Here is a 19769-nt window from a genome sequence, read left to right as displayed (position 1 = left end):
GGAAATTAAATAAAATATATTCTACGTCCTTTTGGTTTTAACTTTATCTATTTTAACAGTTATAACATAAGTTACAATTTTACGCTAAACAAATTTTAAGAACAGTTATAATTAAGTTATAAGAGCGTACTGTGGCAATTTTAAAGGAAAACCAGGGGCGGATCCAGGAATCAACGTTAGAGGGGGCGTAGCTTAGGGGCGCAACCTTTTGACATGCACCCCTCCCTCTGAACCGAAAGTGTATGGCATAAACTGTTTGCATATGGATTGGGGGTTATGCAATCAAGAAAAATTAACAATTTGTAGTTGGAAATGATGCATTATGGGCGTATTTTATTATTTTTTATCTCCTAAATTGACATAAAAAGTAAACTTTGACGATTTTAGAGGGGGCGCGCGCCGGATGCGCCCCCCCTCTAAATCCGCTAGTGAAAACAAATGATATATGCACAAAAATAGAAAGCGGCTTAAAGGGTCTCCTTGTATAGTTCAATATCATTACAAAAAGGCATATATATGAAGAAAATATACGTTGATTTGTGAGAAATAATCTCGGCCGCTGATTTTCTATCATTATCTATGGTTGTAATTTTACTTATTTCACAACCAATATTGTTCCTTATTAGAAGTGCTGTTCCTCCTTTACAACATTTAAAAACATTTAGATGGCCCAGCAAATCATCAATGGTGTAGTATGAGGTATAATTCGGTCAAACGCTGTATAAGTGAGGTAACAACTTATGCACAGGCAGGGCGTCACCAATCGTATTGTTATCAAGTAGTTTCGAGAGAGAGCATGCCGATGCCATAATACCCCGAACACTCCATACTATAATATTAAGTGACATAAATGAGATAAAGTGTGTCCTAGGTTTTGACATTGTAAAATGTTGCTTATAAGACTTGCTCTTGGTCAATAATTATGACTTATAGTCTCTCAATGGATCCCGCTCATCATTGTCGTGGCAAGCCTCTCTTCAAAGTACCATGGGCTGTTCCAGTCATTGACACATAACAGTTCTTTTATTTCATTTATTAAGTAACAAATATAACTGCTGTGCCTTGGTGTCGGGGATGACATTCCGAACTGACGCCCTCGGTTCAGATGTTATCCTTTCCACCTTGGGACAGCATTTTTGAATGTTACCAAAGTGACCATGAAATAACTGTTTATTGTTTATCATGAAAGTATTACATAGTTGATAAGTAGAACAATAACCACAATTTGGGTATTTTTCCAATTCGACATGAACTTTACCTAGAAGTTTGGATTGTATTTAAGTTACTGACTTTAATAAAAAAGAGCGTACATTGTATGTGCATTGCAATATCAGATGCAATGTGACATAACACGGTGTTTTCCCCATCCCTTGTATTTAATCTTTTAATCAGCCATTTATATAGTACTTTTCAATCCTCCGTCACTCCTCTTTTATTTCGGTTGCTTGATGTATCTATGCGCTAAGGTTCAATGCTGTTTATATTACAAGGTTTTTAAAAGTAAACTTACTTTACGTGACATTATTTTTGAGAATTATATCAATATCAGTGTCAACTAATGACTATATATAATCAATCCATATATGCAGGAAAGAGTTAAGATATTGAAAGTTTGAAACTGTATATAATAACTCAAAAGTAATTAAACTGATCAATGAAAGACACATAATGGAATTGCTTAAATTATTACTAAAATTGCTTAGTTTCACATAAATCAGTCTAAATGCGATTAACATGACGCTATTCGCTACATAACCAATTTTGAATTGAAATAAAATGTAAATGAAAAATAGCATAACACATAATAGCATATATGCTTTCATAATCAAATCAAATCGATTTTTCGAAGCAGCCTCCGAACAGTGACAAGGCGGGGCGATTCTCCCATTAGTACCATGTAAATCAAATACCCAAGCATAAGCTTGGACATCTCTAAACACGAAGACAGCAGTCATTTGATCGTGAATTTAACTTGATATATACACCCTGAAACAATACATAATAAGCAACCATGCCTAAGTTACAAATCTATACAGGAGCATACTGCTTGAAGGGAATTATCTCATTTACAAAGCCCAAATAGGGTAAGTTATTTAAACATTGATCATGAAATGAGTGTATGTGCTGGGATACTTTTACACTTATAATATGCCACCAGACAGAATATCAATAACATAATATGGTATTTAAAAGATCAAACAACATACTTTTGTTCATGGCTTTTTAAAAACAAATCGCCAAAAAAGAATAATATGTTTAAGCTAGAATATACAACTAGAACTCCACGAGTCGGATGTGTCGCCTGACGAATGATTTACTGTCGACATTATAGTTGTTATATTGGCATTTTATTCATTTATAGACAATGATGTTGCCATTTAACTTTCAAGTGTAGGTGGCATTTGAACCCTTAATCAGATATACCTACGGAACAAGTTTCAGGTTGAAACCTCCTATAGTTTACGAGATATGCCACGGACAAAACCTAAGCAAGAAAATTAACAAAGGGCAATAACTTTAAAAATATGGCAGCAAGAGTAACGGTTCTTGTGCACTGCACTTGCCCTCAATGAGATCTATCTAGCTATGAAGTTTCAAGTTGATACCTCTTATATTCTTCAAGATATGCCCCGGACAAAACTTTAAGCATGAAAATTAACAAAGGACAATAATTTTAAAACTAAGAAAGCAAGAGTTACTGTTATTGTGCACTGCACTTGCCCTCCATGAGATCTATCTACATATGAAGTTTCAAGTTGATACCTCTTATATTCTACAAGATATGCCCCGGACAAAACTTTAAGCATGAAAAATAACAAAGGGCAATAACTCTAAAAATATGGAAGCAAGAGTAACAGTTCTTGTGCACTGCACTTGCCCTCAATGAGATCTATCTAGCTATGAAGTTTCAAGTTGATACCTCTTATATTCTTCAAGATATGCCCCGGACAAAACTTTAAGCATGAAAATTAACAAAGGGCAATAACTTTAAAACTAAGAAAGCAAGAGTTACTGTTATTGTGCACTGCACTTGTCCTCAATGAGATCTATCTAGCTATGAAGTTTTAAGTTGATACCTCTTATATTCTTCAAGATATTCCCCGGACAAAACTTTAAGCATGAAAATTAACAAAGGGCAATAACTTTAAAACTAAGAAAGCAAGAGTTACTGTTATTGTGCACTGCACTTGCCCTCAATGAGATCTATCTAGCTATGAAGTTTTAAGTTGATACCTCTTATATTCTTCAAGATATGCCCCGGACAAAACTTTAAGCATGAAAATTAACAAAGGGCAATAACTTTAAAACTAAGAAAGCAAGAGTTACTGTTATTGTGCACTGCACTTGCCCTCATTGAGATCTATCTAGCTATGAAGTTTCAAGTTGATACCTCTTATATTCTTCAAGATATCCCCTGGACAAAACTTTAAGCATGAAAATTAACAAAGGGCAATAACTTTAAAACTAAGAAAGCAAGTGTTACTGTTATTGTGCACTGCACTTGCCCTCAATGAGATCTATCTAGCTATGAAGTTTCAAGTTGATACCTCTTATATTCTTCAAGATATGCCCCGGACAAAACTTTAAGCATGAAAATTAACAAAGGACAATAATTTTAAAACTAAGAAAGCAAGAGTTACTGTTATTGTGCACTGCACTTGGCCTCCATGAGATCTATCTACATATGAAGTTTCAAGTTGATACCGCTTATATTCTACAAGATATGCCCCGGACAAAACTTTAAGCATGAAAAATAACAAAGGGCAATAACTCTAAAAATATGGAAGCAAGAGTAACAGTTCTTATACACTGCACTTGCCCTCAATTAGATCTATGTACATATGAAGTTTCAAGTTGATACCACTAATAGTTTAGGAGATATACCCCGGACAAGCGAAAATGGGACACGGACGCCGCCGCCGCCGCCGACGCCGCCGCCGCCGACGCCGCCGACGCCGACAAAAGTAACCCCTATATGTCGTCTTTTCAGGCGACACAAAAAGTATGTTTAATTGAGAATCTGTCGCGATTCGTGATCGTTCTTTTCAAATTAAGTAAAAATAAAATGACTTAGTAGCATACATAAAATCTTTTCAAGATCAGATATTCTCAGAATTCAGTGTATTTTACACTATTTAACCGATCCCTAGATTTAACGATCAAATGACGGGGATCGAAGCTATCGATAAACTGATTTGAATAAACTTGTTGTACTTTAAGTTTGAGCACTCCTTTATACACCATCGATTGGCTACAATGATTTTACTTTAAATTTAACCCAACAGCGACTGCACACCACTGTAATGGTTTTAACCCACTATTTAATTTGGTAGAAAAGATAAACAAGTCATAAAAAACAAAATTATTGACGTAAGCATTTGTAAGCGTCAACAGTCATTGATGCGTGGTGAAGTCCTGTTCCAAACGGTATAAATACAAAAAAGAAAACACGTTTAAAGCAATACAGCACAACACAGAGCACTTAGACGAAAGCTCAATTATAAGTTTGTACATAATGAAATCCATAGTCATCCTTTCATTTTTGGCTTGTGTTTTGGTATCAACATTTACTTCAGTCTACGGAGACACGAAAAAGTAAGTTCTGTGAACTAGCCTTGTTAGTATTGATAATATTTATAACATTTATTTGACAAAATGGTTGACTTTTTTTAATATGTTTTTGTTTATCTTGAAAGTTTCCTAGATATCAAAGATGTAAATATAAGGTTGTGAAGATTCATAAGCGATATACAGCGCGTATTTTCGTATCTATATACGTATATGTATACATTTGTCTGTATCGGAGTTAATGTTATGTTATGTTAATGTTATGCATGTTCGTGATAACAATGCGACCTAAAATCTTGGCAGCCGTAAAATAGTCGGATAGTAACTAACGCATTCGGAACTCCTCGGCCATTTTATCGAAAACAATCTCATCAGTTGAAGTAGTTCGTAATTTTTTGAATAGTATATGTAGTTGTTAAGAGTTATATTTATTGATCTCAGTTTAAATTGATTGCCAGAGAAGTGTTTTATTGCAAAAATAATTAAGATTCTCAAGGGTTAAGTCATGAAGTTTAACTGCTAAATAAGATTAGTACGCAATCTATTTGCAGCGGACTTAAACGTACCACTTTTTGAGTATGTAAACCGTCCAAATACATCCGAGGTTGTTTTTGAAAAAAAATGGCCAAAGTGCTCCGGATGTAAATACCGTCAACGCAAACTGCGCTGAATTGATGTGAATATGTTTATGTTTTATAAGAGGACCGTTACCTATAACCAATCTATAAATATTTATTTCTTATGGTAACTGTTGAACTTAGATGATTAAAGAAACGGCACTCGTTTACATGGGATCATGAATTCGACTTAATGGTGTCACTCGTTTACATGGGAACATGAATTCGACTTAATGGTGTCACTCGTTTACATGGGATCATGAATTCGACTTAACGGTGTCACTCGTTTACATGGGATCATGAATTCGACTTAACGGTGTCACTCGTTTACATGGGATCATGAATTCGACTTAATGGTGTCACTCGTTTACATGGGATCATGAATTCGACTTAATGGTGTCACTCGTTTACATGGGATCATGAATTCGACTTAATGGTGTCACTCGTTTACATGGGATCATGAATTCGACTTAACGGTGTCACTCGTTTACATGGGATCATGAATTCGACATAATGATGTAATTCGTTTAATGGGATAATTCGACTTAGTTCGTTTACAAGTAATGTTTTCATCCGTTTGTTGAGTACCTGAAATCAATTTGTCAGATTATACCTTATTTTTTTACTTGATTCTTCATTTATTTCATGTTGATGTGTGCTCTGATGAGGCTTATATTTTCATAATTATTGATAAATATTGGGACAAGTTTGAGGTTATGGCCATAAACATTAGTTTAAGCCCCAAGTAGACTCGGGTACAGTGATCTGGTTTCATTGTCCGTTCCAATGAGGGTATGTTATCGTTTATCGGCAAAGTTATTTTGATGATTGGTTTGGTCTGTTTGTGGTGTCTGTATTTGTGTATGTTGTGTTTATAGCTTTATGTTTCTGATTCATTGTAGTTTGAGCTCTTGTTTAAGCCCCTAAACGGGGCATGAAGTTTTGAATTTTCGATTACTGGGCTTGTCCCTGTAGCTTTCATGATGATGCTATTGATGAAAACAACACGCGGCGTTGACAGTGTTGCATTTGTAAGGTTAAGACACAGTTTGAATTAAATCAAGACTGACGTTTACATATGTTCGGACGTATGTTGTATTTTCAGATAACAATTAAAATGTCTTGCCTTAAACGTTTTATCCTTTTGATTATTTCAGTTGTTTCTGCCGAGTGGTTTCTAAAGGCAATGGCTTCAAAGAAATAAAATACCTCGGTTCCGTTGACGCCCATCACCACTGGTTGCGGGTCGGGTGTGGACAGCTTGACAACTGTTACAAGCATTGTGACGCAGCCGTTGCCACGTGGGCATGTAGCAGCGAATGCACGAGTACTGCGGGTACACAGAGATTTATACCATATTACGAAGCGAGCAACTGCGGCGGTAAAGGTCACTTGCCAAACAATGTTCGCACGTGTGGTAGCGGATGCGTGAAGGTTTATCCGAAACCTCCTCCCAGCAGTTCTGGCTTGTCTGGCTTAACATTCAGCGAGGAGCCTGCGGTTTAAATGGTGAAGCTTGTCTTCCACCGGATGTCCAAAGCAAAGTGATGTGCGTTTTTGAATTACCTCGTTTACTGATTATGGAAAGAACTACTATGTTCTAGATTGTACAATTTGTTTATTAGATTTTTATTATTTTGTATTTGTGTGTTGTTTCATTTATTTATTTTTAGAAATTATGCAACATATATTTGTTGAAATATGTAATGTTCATCCATTTATAAATACAAGTGATGTGCTGTCATTTTTGTTTTGGTTTCTTATCATATTATTTTGATACATGTATACGAGATGTGTTTTAAATGTATACAGATACGAACGTTTGCATTTGTTAATTTTATGGCGTCGTTTGACGCACGAGGTCAGCAATCGTCGATGCACTTTGGAGTACCCTAAGAACTAGATACTGCCGTATATAAAGTCCATAATCAGGGTTAATCGTAATATAAATTGTCATTTGTTTTCGCAAAAGCTTATTAACTATGAATAGATGGTAATCTTCATAATACAGACCCTTTTGGTTAATGCTTTTGTTTAAAGGAAACATTTTTATGATTTTGAATTGTAAATAAAAAAGGAATACGGCCATTTATATTTCATATATATATAAGTTTTTAATGAAACTGTTAAATGTTGTCCACGATTACATATAAGCACCTCACTTCGTGAGTCGGAAAACATGGTTCACGCCCTCGTCCCCCTTTTAAAAGCGAACGCGATTTTCCTATTCGTGAAAATTGTTTGCATGTCAATATGGATGTGATGTTTATTCATTGTCATGCTTTACGACATGTCCGTGCATAGTATTCTGAAGTAATATCCTGAAATCATATCGAAGTAAAGGGTGATATGCGATGATATATTCTGCTTGCTTTTATGATGAACTACGGCAAAGCTCTTTCCGCCGATATCATGGTGGTCGAAAACTCTGCCCTCAAGGCCAAAGATGTCCACTTTAATGTGAAAATAGTCTGTGATAAAAAACACTGTCAAGCAGGCAGTTAACGTACGCCTTCCGATTTCTATTGTCATTTATATTCGCGTTGTAGCCATTTAGCTCTGCGACACAAAAGTAGGTCACAAACGCCGGTACTGGTCGCCACCGACCATATTCAGCGCCACTTTTGGGTGCCCCACGCATGTTTCAGACGGCTTTCACCGTTCCTGATGCTTCCGCCCATTTCTTCACGTCCTTCCGGCCGAAGTATCGTTATATGTCTTTGGTAAATGTATCACGTTGTGCTTTGAAACTTTATTACAGCAATATTTCGTGGAGTGTACTTCACGTATCACAGACTTCTACATGGTATCTACCGCAAACCATCGTTTACAGTATTTTCTCTTTAACTGACTTATTCCGCTGGCAAGAACGGCGCAGTGACAAACGAGCTGAAACTGACTGTCCAAAGCCGCTGTCAGGTCAGTACAAATTGGGCTTCTCGATCTTGTATTCGTTATTTGTTATAATGAATGCATGTTTATATGTTAATTTCAAGCTATTATTGTCATTTATATTATTAAAAAGAAGATGATAGACTTGCATAGAGTGCTTTATTAATACTACAGTAGGATTCATAATATATAAATACCCTATATGAGCAGACTTGTATTAAAACAGTTACGCTGCGTGGTAAAAGGTATGCTATAATGTTTGTTTGTTTTTGTATTTATAGGAGCATTTTTATAAAAAAACAACAACATTGTGCTCATTGGAGTTTACCATTCAAAATTGTTTATTCTGTAATAATTATGTCAATTCAGTATTTGTGCAATAATATTATTCTATCTTGTCTTAAAAGTTTTTTAATGTGGTATAAACGAATATGTTTAGCTCAGATTGCTTTGTTATTTTCCAATTATCTGAGAGGTTTCCACATCCAACCTACAAAAGACATAATACCTTTATAAGTAGAAAATGTTTTCAAAATTGATACAGGCGTGTTCTTAAACTGTAATAGTAATTTTTGTGCAAAACTGGATATTCAGACATATAATAAAACTTGCTTTGTTTCTTTTTAATTTCAAACTTTATATTCAGAATAGAACAGAAATGAATTATTGAAGAAAAGTTAAGACCGTGATCAGTATTTTAGGCTGCAGACAACTCTCACTCTCGATTTCTGTATATATTTCAAACTACTACAAAACATTTCTCACTTACATCCCATTGTTTGTGTTCGAAATTACTACAAAACGGTACTCACTGTATTTCACAAATGAAATTGTGCTGGGTTTCGCACCACCCATCATCCCAGAGTCCGGTCTCACTGTAGATAGCCAGGCAATCCTGGTGATGATTTGTGTGGGCGTGGTTGTCATTTGGCTCACCTTGTTTCCAATTTGTGTACTGAAATATTGACAGGACGTTTTTAAACACGCGGATCGACAGAGTTCACTGAAACTTTGTAGAATAAATTGGAATATTGACCGAGGACCACTAAAATATTGACAGGGTGCAAAATTAATTGGATGAAAGGTTAATGCCAGGTCAATATTTATTTACCGAACTATATCAACGTGCACTTGAACAAGGAGAATATAACATATCTTTTACTACCATTATTTTCTCGACAATGTTGGCCCAATACCATTCCCCCTCAGAGACGGCATCCGTCCCACCTAGCCAATAGTAATGGGCTGAGTCCGTCTGTGAACCTAGGAAACCACACACAACTATATATATGTATTTTACTACCAATGTTTTCTCAACAATGTTGGACCAGTCCCAGTCCCTCATGGACGGCGTCCATTCTGCCCTATCAGTAGTACTGATCAATGTCAGTCTGAGAATTTGGTGGGCCAAAGTTTTGGTTGAGCTCGTCTGTTTCGAGTCACAGTATTATCCTTGTCTTGCTGGCATCGGCATCCTTGCCATGACCATTGCCGATGTGCAAAATCCTAGGATTCATATGTAGTCAGGAACAAAAGTTTAAAACCAATCATACATTGCAAATACATTAAGTCATCAAAGATATAAACGTACAATCATTGAACCTTAAAATACAGTTAATTCGACTAACATTAGAAATTGACGTAACGTATATTTTTTTATTGAAAACTGTCTCCATTAACTCATGCCCCGAAGGTTAAACCCAAATTGTATTTTATTTTGTACTTTTACAGTGGTGTTTTCGTAACTCACCAAGGAATAGTTTCATTTCATTCTGGATGAACACTTGTTCCTCTGGAGACTGAATAAAAGCTAGCTGGCCTCCGTAAGCAGTGCAGTACACCTATAAAGAAAAGCCAATGCATCAGGGCTAGGTGGCCAACTAGTGCCTACATGTCTCTCACCAAGGAAACGGCATCAAGAGTATTCAAAAACATAGTTGATTTGATTTAAGGAGAAAATATAATACATAACAGTGTGTACAGTTTACTCCACATCCTTCCCTAAGCAATATAAGACTTCAGAGATCTGAACTGCTAAAAATATAACTCAAAGCTATACAGATATTAACTTTAATTATTTACTACACTTACCATGGCCTCAGCCCAGTTCGCTAGCTCGTGTGAAAACATGTAGCACGAGTCATCGTGCCTGACAGATCCATTGGGACAGTGTTCAAAAACGACACCGGGATGCCCTGTATCGTATAGGTGAGTTATGTTTAAAATCAGCAATAGTCATCTAGTTAGTTTAACTGCTTCCCCAATTGGATCTGATTAAATATAACCACATTATCCCTGAAAGCATTCCCAGCAATAATAGAAACTGATTTTTATAATCTAACAATGTTTGATTGTTATACAAATATATTTAATACTAATGTATGATATTTTCTTTATTACTTTTTTATATAATGACGATTTCGAGTTATATATTGCATTTCTTAGTCCAAATTAATTCAAGCTGTTTCCATTGACCAGTTTAATAGTTTCGTAATAACCCGATCCATACCGTTTACAGTTCAGCAGGTGGAGAAAAATAGTTGATTTACTCCTCCGAACAAAGGTGTACACTGTATACTTTGAACATTCTGATTTCACCAGGGGTAAATATTAAGGCCTCAAAATACTTCTGGTTCGGGTTACCCGACCATTACCTCAAAACAGGGCACAGAACCTACCGTTTTTTATAGTCCATCGGTTAAACAAAACATAATAAAAATGGGTGTTTGTTTTCAATATGTAGTGAAATAAACTTAATACTGAAGAGTACATTAATGCCATTACCCAATAATTATCATAACGTTCAAACATTTTTGACAAGATGTAACCATAACCACTATAACGATTTGGCTTAAAAAGTTTCAAACAATGACTGCATCGTATCTTTTAAAAGTTTCATTACGTGCTATGAATTGAATTCCTCCGTCTGCAGATAGAGTAGCGATCTCTAATTATAGAAGTACATGGGGTTTATCTATAAGTTTATTATTATTTGTTTTATTATTACGTTTCCTCAAGTTAATGCATACTTTCATAAGATTTACCTTTTACGTTTTTCTTTATTTATGAGTGAGGTTTGTGCACTTAAACTGGTTTAAATCCCAAGTAAATTTACATTTTACTGACTGTTCGAAGGCGGTATCTAACAATCCTTGATAAACATACCTAGTTTGTTATATATAGTATGTATGCACTGTGCTTTTTGTGGAGTTTTGTGCTGTTCTTCCATGTTTCTTGTTTGTGATTTTTTGCTTTTGTTTTCTATGTCTTTGGCGTTTACCCAGTGCCATTAAACCGGCACCGTTTTATGTTTAAACGTTTTGCTACCGAGCTTGTTTTTCACATAAGTATATACATCTATTGATTGTTATTACACAGCGAAATAGCTCGAGCATATATTACTCGGTCACATAATGTATTGACTCCGAACGAGAGAACAACATCATATCACTAAACAACTAAAACTAGTCACTTTGCGTTTCGAATACACTGTAAGATAACTGCTTAAACAGTGTTTAAAGATGATCTAGTAAGTAATGTCTCGACCTGGGATATGAACAGATATGCTTACCTAAATATCCCTGAAAACAGAGACAATCTATCAACACCAACAAATTAAGAAACTTAGCCATTGCTGTTTATGAGTGCATCCACTCCCGTACGAAGGAAATATGTTATCAACAAAACCTAGATAAGAGAAACCATAGTTCTTAAATCGGTCGCGATAAACCGAACTGATTTTTAAGTATAAACAAGTGTTTATCAAATAAGTTGCATAACAATTATTTTGATAGGGTTTTCCAATATTTCATAGTTGACTAGAATAAAATACTTACACGGTCAGAGAAAAGGTTGCAACAAAAACAAAAGTTCTATCCCACTTTATCAACTTAAAAAGGTTTTGAATGTATAAGTTTATTCATTCCGATTACGAGAAGTGTTTCCTCGAATCCGCCAGCAATATGTCAAGACGTACGCCTGCTGAAGATAACAGAAACGTGTCCATAACCTCCGGCCGTCTCTTTTTCTGGACAATATCACCAACTTCGTAATGCCTTACTTCTCAACCGGTATCTAAGTGTTGGAGTAATTGCAGCAGATTAACACGTGTCCATCAGGCGAAACGTGTAATCTTATGGGCGCATCCATGTCAAAGGCAGTGAATGTCGAGAGCGTGGTGCCATTGCTGCCGAGAATAATTGTTGGTCTTAATGTCGCTACTGATGGTACATTTCTTCGCAGTGTCAATGCCCATTTTGCCCTCGTACATCTTTGCGGACGTTGTATACGATGACGTCCATATTCAGATGCAAACTACTCTCAGGTGAGCTGCAGCAACATCTGATAAAGATTGACTTTCTTGCAGGCACACGTTTCTCTTTTGTTACACTTATCAGATTGGGCTTCTGTTTACAATCAAAACTTAAATAAAAACAGTCGGCTACCTTTTTTGCAGATGTAGCACACGTGTCATTGATTCGTCGGGACTACACCGTGGCACATTGATAACCACGTATAGCTGGTGCAGGGAATTCAGTTGACAGCTACCCGTGTTTGTAATGATGACTTTCCAATAAAACAATGCACACACACAGTTTATTTAATTGTAAACGACATTGCGGCCCATTCTGCTGCAATAACACATTAACATGAATTCAGAGAAACCGTCGGTTATTAAATTCATTTATGGCTGACAACCTTTGAGAATGCACCCAAGAAACATAAGGTTTCCAAAGTTGTTACAAACCGCCTAATTACCGGTCTGCTCATTTGATTTTTCTATATTTCAAGCACTTTATAAGTACTTGTAAACAGGGAAGATAAATATATGATACAATTGGTAAAATTAAACATCCTGTAGGATATCTTGTTATTTCTAAAAGTCGGGATATAATTTTAGGTATTAAATAACATTAAATCATAAGGAAATAGAGAAGATTATTGAGATAACTGATTCTTATGGAATATTTTATTGGTTACTGATTGTAACAGAAGACGTAATCGATAACTGGTAGATGTAATAAAAGGTGTAATTTATAACTGACTGCAATTGAAGATGCACTTGGTAACATACGATAATATCAGTTACCGACGTTATTGTGGTGTCGGCGTTATCGCAATGTATGTTGGCTTTTAAATGTCTGTTATAAAATAAACTTTCTGTTTGCTGTCATTAAATGTGCAGGAATTTCTGCATGGGATTATTATAAATACCTATATATAGTTTCCTTTTCTTTTTAACCTATATTTACAGATAGCAAGTATACGCTATGTTGGTAAAGCCCTCGTAAATTACTACAAAGTCGATATTATCTCTGATTGTTTAATAAAATTCGTTATTTATAGTTTGTACATTAATTAATACGATATTTGATAAGCATACATTTTTTCTCTGATCGAACAAATATCATTTTGTCCTAACAAACATTTATGTCAATGGTTGATACAAAACGATTGTTTTTAAGTGTGTAACATTACTTCGAAGATGCAACCAATTAAAATGATAACCTCACTTCGAAATGTATTTAAATTGATTTATCTTAATAAATTCCAAATACAAACAAAAACAAATAATATTTAATCAATAATCAAACATTTCTTAAGAACTTTTGAGAAGAAATTCCAGACATGAACTGTCTTTATAAAACATTTATGTTGGTTAATGTTTCAAATACCATCTTTTTAGTGTCAGAGAGCCTTAAGAGTATGTTTCTGTTATTTCTGTTATTCGGTTGTAGTAGTTGGTCGTCTCGTTAACGATGGTCTTCCCACTCTGGTATGTTCGCGTCTCGGAGCGAACGAATTCAATTCGGACAGACACCGATACATTTTTCCTTTTGCCTCCCATGCCAGGAATACTTTCCTTGTGAACAAGGTACTTTCCTGCTTCAACTTTATCTCCCGTTTGGCCTCCGTCGCTGCCTTGGATGAATTTCAGAATTCGACCTGGCAATCGTCGCAATTCGCTTCCATTGCTCGTCGCTCTTTGTTGCAAACGTTCGTTGAATTCCTTTTCAAAACGCTTCATAAGCTTGTCTTGGTCTTCGTTAATTCGGTCCAAGTATCTTTTGACGGTTTGCTCATTGGCTCTTCCGCTTAACTTGCCTGGCTGGATTTCGGCAAGGTTGTTGATGATATTTCCTGGGATAAAGACTTGCCAACCGCCGCCGTGCAAGGATCGTTCCCTAGTGACCTGCCTAGCAACCTGGCCTTCGAATAACAACACGCCAGGCGGAATTATCATTTTAGTTGCATGCTCCAACGAATTCCACTGTGGCATTACGGCCGCGTCCATACGATACCCTAAGTTGCCGTCACGTGGCTCAACGGTCCAGTATTGACCCCCTTCTCGTGCATTGCCTCCATACAATCGGTAGACGACGATAGGCTCCTTTGGGGTTGTCAAGTAGTACTTTCCGCCTTCAAAATTATTGATTTGCCTCGTATCTATCACATTTAGCGGCCCGAAATCGTAAGGCGTATACGCATACAACACCTTTGTTGTCTGGTGCGGCAAATTGTCGCTCATTTTTCTGCAAAAACAGTTTTTCTTTGAACTCGTCATTGAAGGTTTTTCAGCTTTAAATTAAGAAGACGTATTTTATGATTATCAATATAATATTCGATTAAATACTTACATTATTTCGTTTACTTTCCGTTCTGTCTGTCAAACTAGCAATACATATAATGGTTGATAATATACGAATGAAGTTACTGATAACCTATTTATAATTATCGGAACATACATCCCACATGTTTACATTGATAAAATGTATGAAAGCCCTAAATAGGTCAACTGTCTTCAAAACAGCTCCAAACGCAACGTAATTGGATCATACTGTTAAAGGTGCACTCTTATTTCTACGTAAGATTTACCAAGATGAAACTTTTGCTTTAATATTCTAAACAGGATGAATAATGTCGAAAACAATGATTCCTATCAATGATACCAAGTTTAATTTAATTTGTTTATGGATAAAAGACGTTATTTCTACGTTATGAAACTATAGTCGATCACAGTAAATATTTTAATGATCACCACTCATTTAATATTTTTGCGTTTTCAGATTTTAAATACACTGTTACAATACTGTTATCAGTAATTATTATTTTTATTTAGTAAGTAGTTAAAGGTCTATCACTTAAAATGTATGTTTGCTATACGTGTGTGTGTATTGATTTGAATAAGAGTGTCTCTTTAAGTATGCATATCAGTTGTTTACTCCGTACCGTAACAGCTTAACATGTATTTCTTACAACTCAATCCTATATCAAGACATTTGGTTGAATTTGTTCAATCATCCCCCATAGTCATCTATTTTTATACATGTGACAGGCATAAACAAGTCTTATAGTAATTATGAAGTAAGCGAAACAATTGACGTCATAAAATTGTGTGTGACTAATGGCTGGGACCAAAAGTAAACATGCAAATGGTGTTAATGATGTTGTTTTTCCATGATAATTTGAATTTGTATCGTTTCTAATGAATAATAAAAAAAAATATTTACATATGGAAATAATTTCATTTATTAAGACGGAATAAATTGTTTTCTCTTTTTTTCTACGATTTCTCGGAAATACTTCCTAGATACGGGTAAACACACGTGGTTTCCCGGAAATCAACTAGCACGTTCTTTTCTCGCTAACCTTCGAAGGAGTAACACGTGGTAAAAATACCGAAACAATATTATTTATTTATTTTTGAGTTAAGTTAAAAGTTTGTGAAAATTCCAGGACGGGGGAAAGGAGTTAAGAGGAGGAAAACAAGGCAAGCGGAAACGAAGCCAGAGGAAGAGCTGAGTAGCCCGCTGGGCGACGTATCCAAAGGTAATAAAAATGTTGTTGACTTTGAAGAGATTCTTCAAAGATAAAATGCGTTAGAAACAAATACATCGTTTAACATAGGGTGTGGTGTGGTAGCGGGGAATACCCCCGAACCTGTAGCAGCGTCCTCCACCGTCCCCCCCCCCTGCCTTCCCCCATTACACATCTGCCTAGCGCGCCGAGGGGACCTAGTCCAATAAGGTTAGCCCCCGACGACGTAGCAGCCCACGTCCCCGACCTAATTAGAAGTCAGATCAGGAGGGGAGAATTCGTAAATTTGACTCTGCTTCTGAACGGTTCGCTCGAGCTTACCGATTTCTGTTCTGGAGCAACCTTACAATTGATGGCGGAAGGCCAGTTGCTCTCTAGGCCGAGGGATGTAGGGATAAAATCGGCACGATCGAGAAATGGACCGATGCTTTTATTATATATATGTCAATATACATTCAGGCCAATCTATCTAAAGCGTCCGAGCTATTGCAATACATGTGGACGATTAGGAAATCGCGGGACGCCATGGCGGGCTGGCGTGGACCAACTACGACGAATAGTTTAGGCTACGGCAAGCGTTCGAACCCTCATCATGGAACATTTGTTCTTCTGGAGACTGTATAAAAGCTAGCTGTCCTCCGTAAGCAGTGCAGTACACCTCACCTATAAAGAAAAGCCAATGCATCAAGGCTAGGTGGCCAGCTAGTTCCTACATGTCTCTCACCAAGGAAACGGCATCAAGAGTATTCAAAAACAGTTGATTTTATTTAAGGAGAAAATAGAATACATAACAGTGTGTACAGTTTACTCCACATCCTTCCCTAAGCAATATAAGACTTCAGAGATCTGAACTGCTAAAAATATAACTCAAAGCTATACAGATATTAACTTTAATTATTTTCTACACTTACCATGGCCTCAGCCCAGTTCGCTAGCTCGTGTGAAAACATGTAGCACGAGTCATCGTGCCTGACAGATCCATTGGGACAGTGTTCAAAAAACGACACCGGGATGCTCTGTATCGTATAGGTGAGTTATGTTTAAAATCAGCAATAGTCATCTAGTTAGTTTAACTGCTTCCCCGATTGGATCTGATTAAATATAACCACATTATCCCTGAAAGCATCCGCAGCAATAATAGAAACTGATTTTTATAATGTAACAATGTTTGATTGTTATACAAATATATTGAATACTAATGTATGATAATTTCTTTATTACTTTTTTATATAATGACGATTTCGAGTTACATATTGCATTTCTTAGTCCAAATTAATTCAAGCTGAGAAAATAGTTGATTAACTCCTCCGAACAAAGGTGTACACTTTGAACATTCTGATTTCACCAGGGGTAAATATTAAGGCCTCAAAATACTTCTGGTTCGGGTTACACGACCATTACCTCAAAAAAAGGCACCGAACCTACCGTTTTTATAGTTTATCGGTTAAACAAAACATAATAAAAATGTTTGTTTGTTTTCAATATGTAGTGAAAAAACTTAATACTGAAGAGTACATTAATGCCATTACCCAATAATTATCATAACGTTCTAACATTTTTGACAAGATGTAACCATAGCCACAATAACGATTTGGCTTAAAAAGTTTCAAACAATGACTGCATCGTATCTTTTAAAAGTTTCATTACGAGCTATGGATTGAATTTCTCCGTCTGCAGATAGAGTAGCGATCTCTAATTATAGTAGTACTTGGAGTTTATCTATAAGTTTATTATTATTTGTTTTATTATTACGTTTCCTCAAGTTAATGCATACTTTCATAAGATTTATCTTTTACGTTTTTCTTTATTTATGAGTGAGGTTTGTGCACTTAAACATTAAAATTGACATTTTACTGACCGTCCCAAGGCTTTTTGTGGAGTTTTGTGCTGTTCTTCCATGTTTCTTGTTTGTGATTTTTTGTTTGTTTTTGTATTCTATATGTCTTTGGCGTTTACCCAGTGCCATTAAACCGGCACCGTTTTATGTTTAAACTTTTTGCTACCGAGCTTGTTTCTGTAGTTTTTCACATAAGTATTAAACTCTCTTGATTGTTCTTACACTGCGAAATAACTCGAGCGTAAATTACTTCGTCACAAAATGAATTGACTCCGAACAAGAGAGCAACATCATATCACTAAACGACTAAAACAAGTCATTTAACGTTTAGAATACTCTGTAAGATAACTGCTTAAACATTGTGTTTAAAGATGGTCTAGTAAGTTATGTCTCGACCTGGGATATGAACAGATATACTTACCTAAATATCCCTGAAAACAGACACAAACTATCAACACCAACAAATTACGAAACTTAGCCATTGCTGTTTATGAGTGCATCCACTCCCCTATGAAGGAAATTTGCTATCACCAAAATCTAGATAAGAGAATCCATAGTTCTTAAATTGGTCGCAATAAACCGAACTAATTTTTAAGTATAAATAAGTGTTTATCAAGTAAGTTGCATAACAATTATTTTGGTAGGGTTTTCCAACATTTCATAGTTGACTAGAATAAAATACTTACACGTTCAGAGAAAAGGTTGCAACAAAAACAAAAGTTCTATCCCACATTATCAACTTACAAAGGTTTTGAATGTATAAGTTTATTCATTCCGATTACGAAAAGTGTTTCCTCGAATCCGCCAGCAATATGTCAAGACGTCCGCCTGCTGAAGATAACAGAAACGTGTCCATAACCTCCGGCCGTCTCATTTTCTGGACAATATTACCAACTTCGTAATGCCTTACTTCTCAACCGGTATCTAAGTGTTGGAGTAATTGCAGCAGATTAACACGTGTCCATCAGGCGAAACGTGTTATCCTATGGGCGCATCCATGTCAAAGGCAGTGAATGTCGAGAGCGTGGTGCCATTGCTGCCGAGAATAATTGTTGGTCTTAATGTCGCTACTGATGGTACATTTCTTCGCAGTCTCAATGCCCATTTTGCCCTCGTACATCTTTGCGGACGTTGTATACGATGACGTCCATATTCAGATGCAAACTACTCTCAGGTGAGCTGCAGCAACATCTGATAAAGATTGACTTTCTTGCAGGCACACGTTTCTCTTTGGTAACACTTATTAGATTGGGCTTCTGTTTACAATCAAAACTTAAATAAAAACAGTCGGCTACCTTTTTTGCAGATGTAGCACACGTGTCATTGATTCCTCGGGACTACACCGTGGCACATTGATAACCACGTATAGCTGGTGCAGGGAATTCAGTTGACAGTTACCCGTGTTTGTAATGATGGCTTTCCAATTAAACAATGCACACACACAGTTTATTTAATTGTAAACGACATTGCGGCCCATTCTGCTGCAATAACACATTAACATGAATTCAGAGAAACCGTCGGTTATTAAATTCATTTATGGCTGACAACCTTTGAGAATGCACCCAAGAAACATAAGGTTTCCAAAGTTGTTACAAACCGCCTAATTACCGGTCTGCTCATTTGATTTTTCTATATTTCAAGCACTTTATAAGTACTTGTAAACGGGCAAAATAAATTTATGATACAATTGGTAAAATTAAACATCCTGTAGGATATCTTGTTATTTCTAAAAGTCGTGATATAATTTTAGGTATTAAATAACATTAAATCATAAGGAAATAGAGAAGATTATTGAGATAACTGATTCTTATGGAATATTTTATTGGTTACTGATTGTAACAGAAGACGTAATCGATAACTGGTAGATGCAATAAAAGGTGTAATTTATAACATACTGCAATTGAAGATGCACTTGGTAACATACGATAATATCAGTTACCGACGTTATTGTGGTGTCGGCGTTATCGCAATGTATGTTGGCTTTTAAATGTCTGTTTTAAAAAAAACTTTCTGTTTGCTGTCATTAAAGGTGCAGG

The 19769-nt window shown here is 36.0% G+C and overlaps 3 protein-coding genes across 3 annotated transcripts; 1 reads left to right on the top strand and 2 right to left on the bottom strand.

Moving 5' to 3' along the window:
- The first annotated feature begins 4481 nt into the window (after window positions 1–4481).
- Window positions 4482–6877, top strand: LOC128216754 (uncharacterized). The gene is made up of 2 exons (XM_052923409.1): window positions 4482–4596; window positions 6344–6877. Exons 1-2 carry the CDS (start codon window positions 4517–4519, stop codon window positions 6690–6692), a joined length of 429 nt encoding a protein of 142 aa, XP_052779369.1. The 5' UTR covers window positions 4482–4516; the 3' UTR covers window positions 6693–6877.
- A 1518-nt stretch (window positions 6878–8395) lies between these two features.
- On the bottom strand, window positions 8396–12348 carry LOC128216128 (galactose-specific lectin nattectin-like). The gene is made up of 6 exons (XM_052922715.1): window positions 12309–12348; window positions 10170–10273; window positions 9829–9919; window positions 9244–9341; window positions 8891–9033; window positions 8396–8568 (listed from the first exon to the last, which is right to left on the bottom strand). Exons 1-6 carry the CDS (start codon window positions 12346–12348, stop codon window positions 8532–8534), a joined length of 513 nt encoding a protein of 170 aa, XP_052778675.1. The 3' UTR covers window positions 8396–8531.
- A 1428-nt stretch (window positions 12349–13776) lies between these two features.
- LOC128216127 (uncharacterized) lies at window positions 13777–14607 on the bottom strand. The gene has a single exon (XM_052922714.1). It carries the CDS (start codon window positions 14605–14607, stop codon window positions 13777–13779), a length of 831 nt encoding a protein of 276 aa, XP_052778674.1.
- Window positions 14608–19769: the final 5162 nt, after the last annotated feature.

Source organism: Mya arenaria, chromosome 14 (genome assembly GCF_026914265.1).
Source record: "Mya arenaria isolate MELC-2E11 chromosome 14, ASM2691426v1".
Lineage (NCBI taxonomy): Eukaryota > Metazoa > Mollusca > Bivalvia > Myida > Myidae > Mya > Mya arenaria.
Note: the sequence above shows the minus strand (reverse complement) of the source record. Positions and strands in the feature narration are given on the sequence as shown.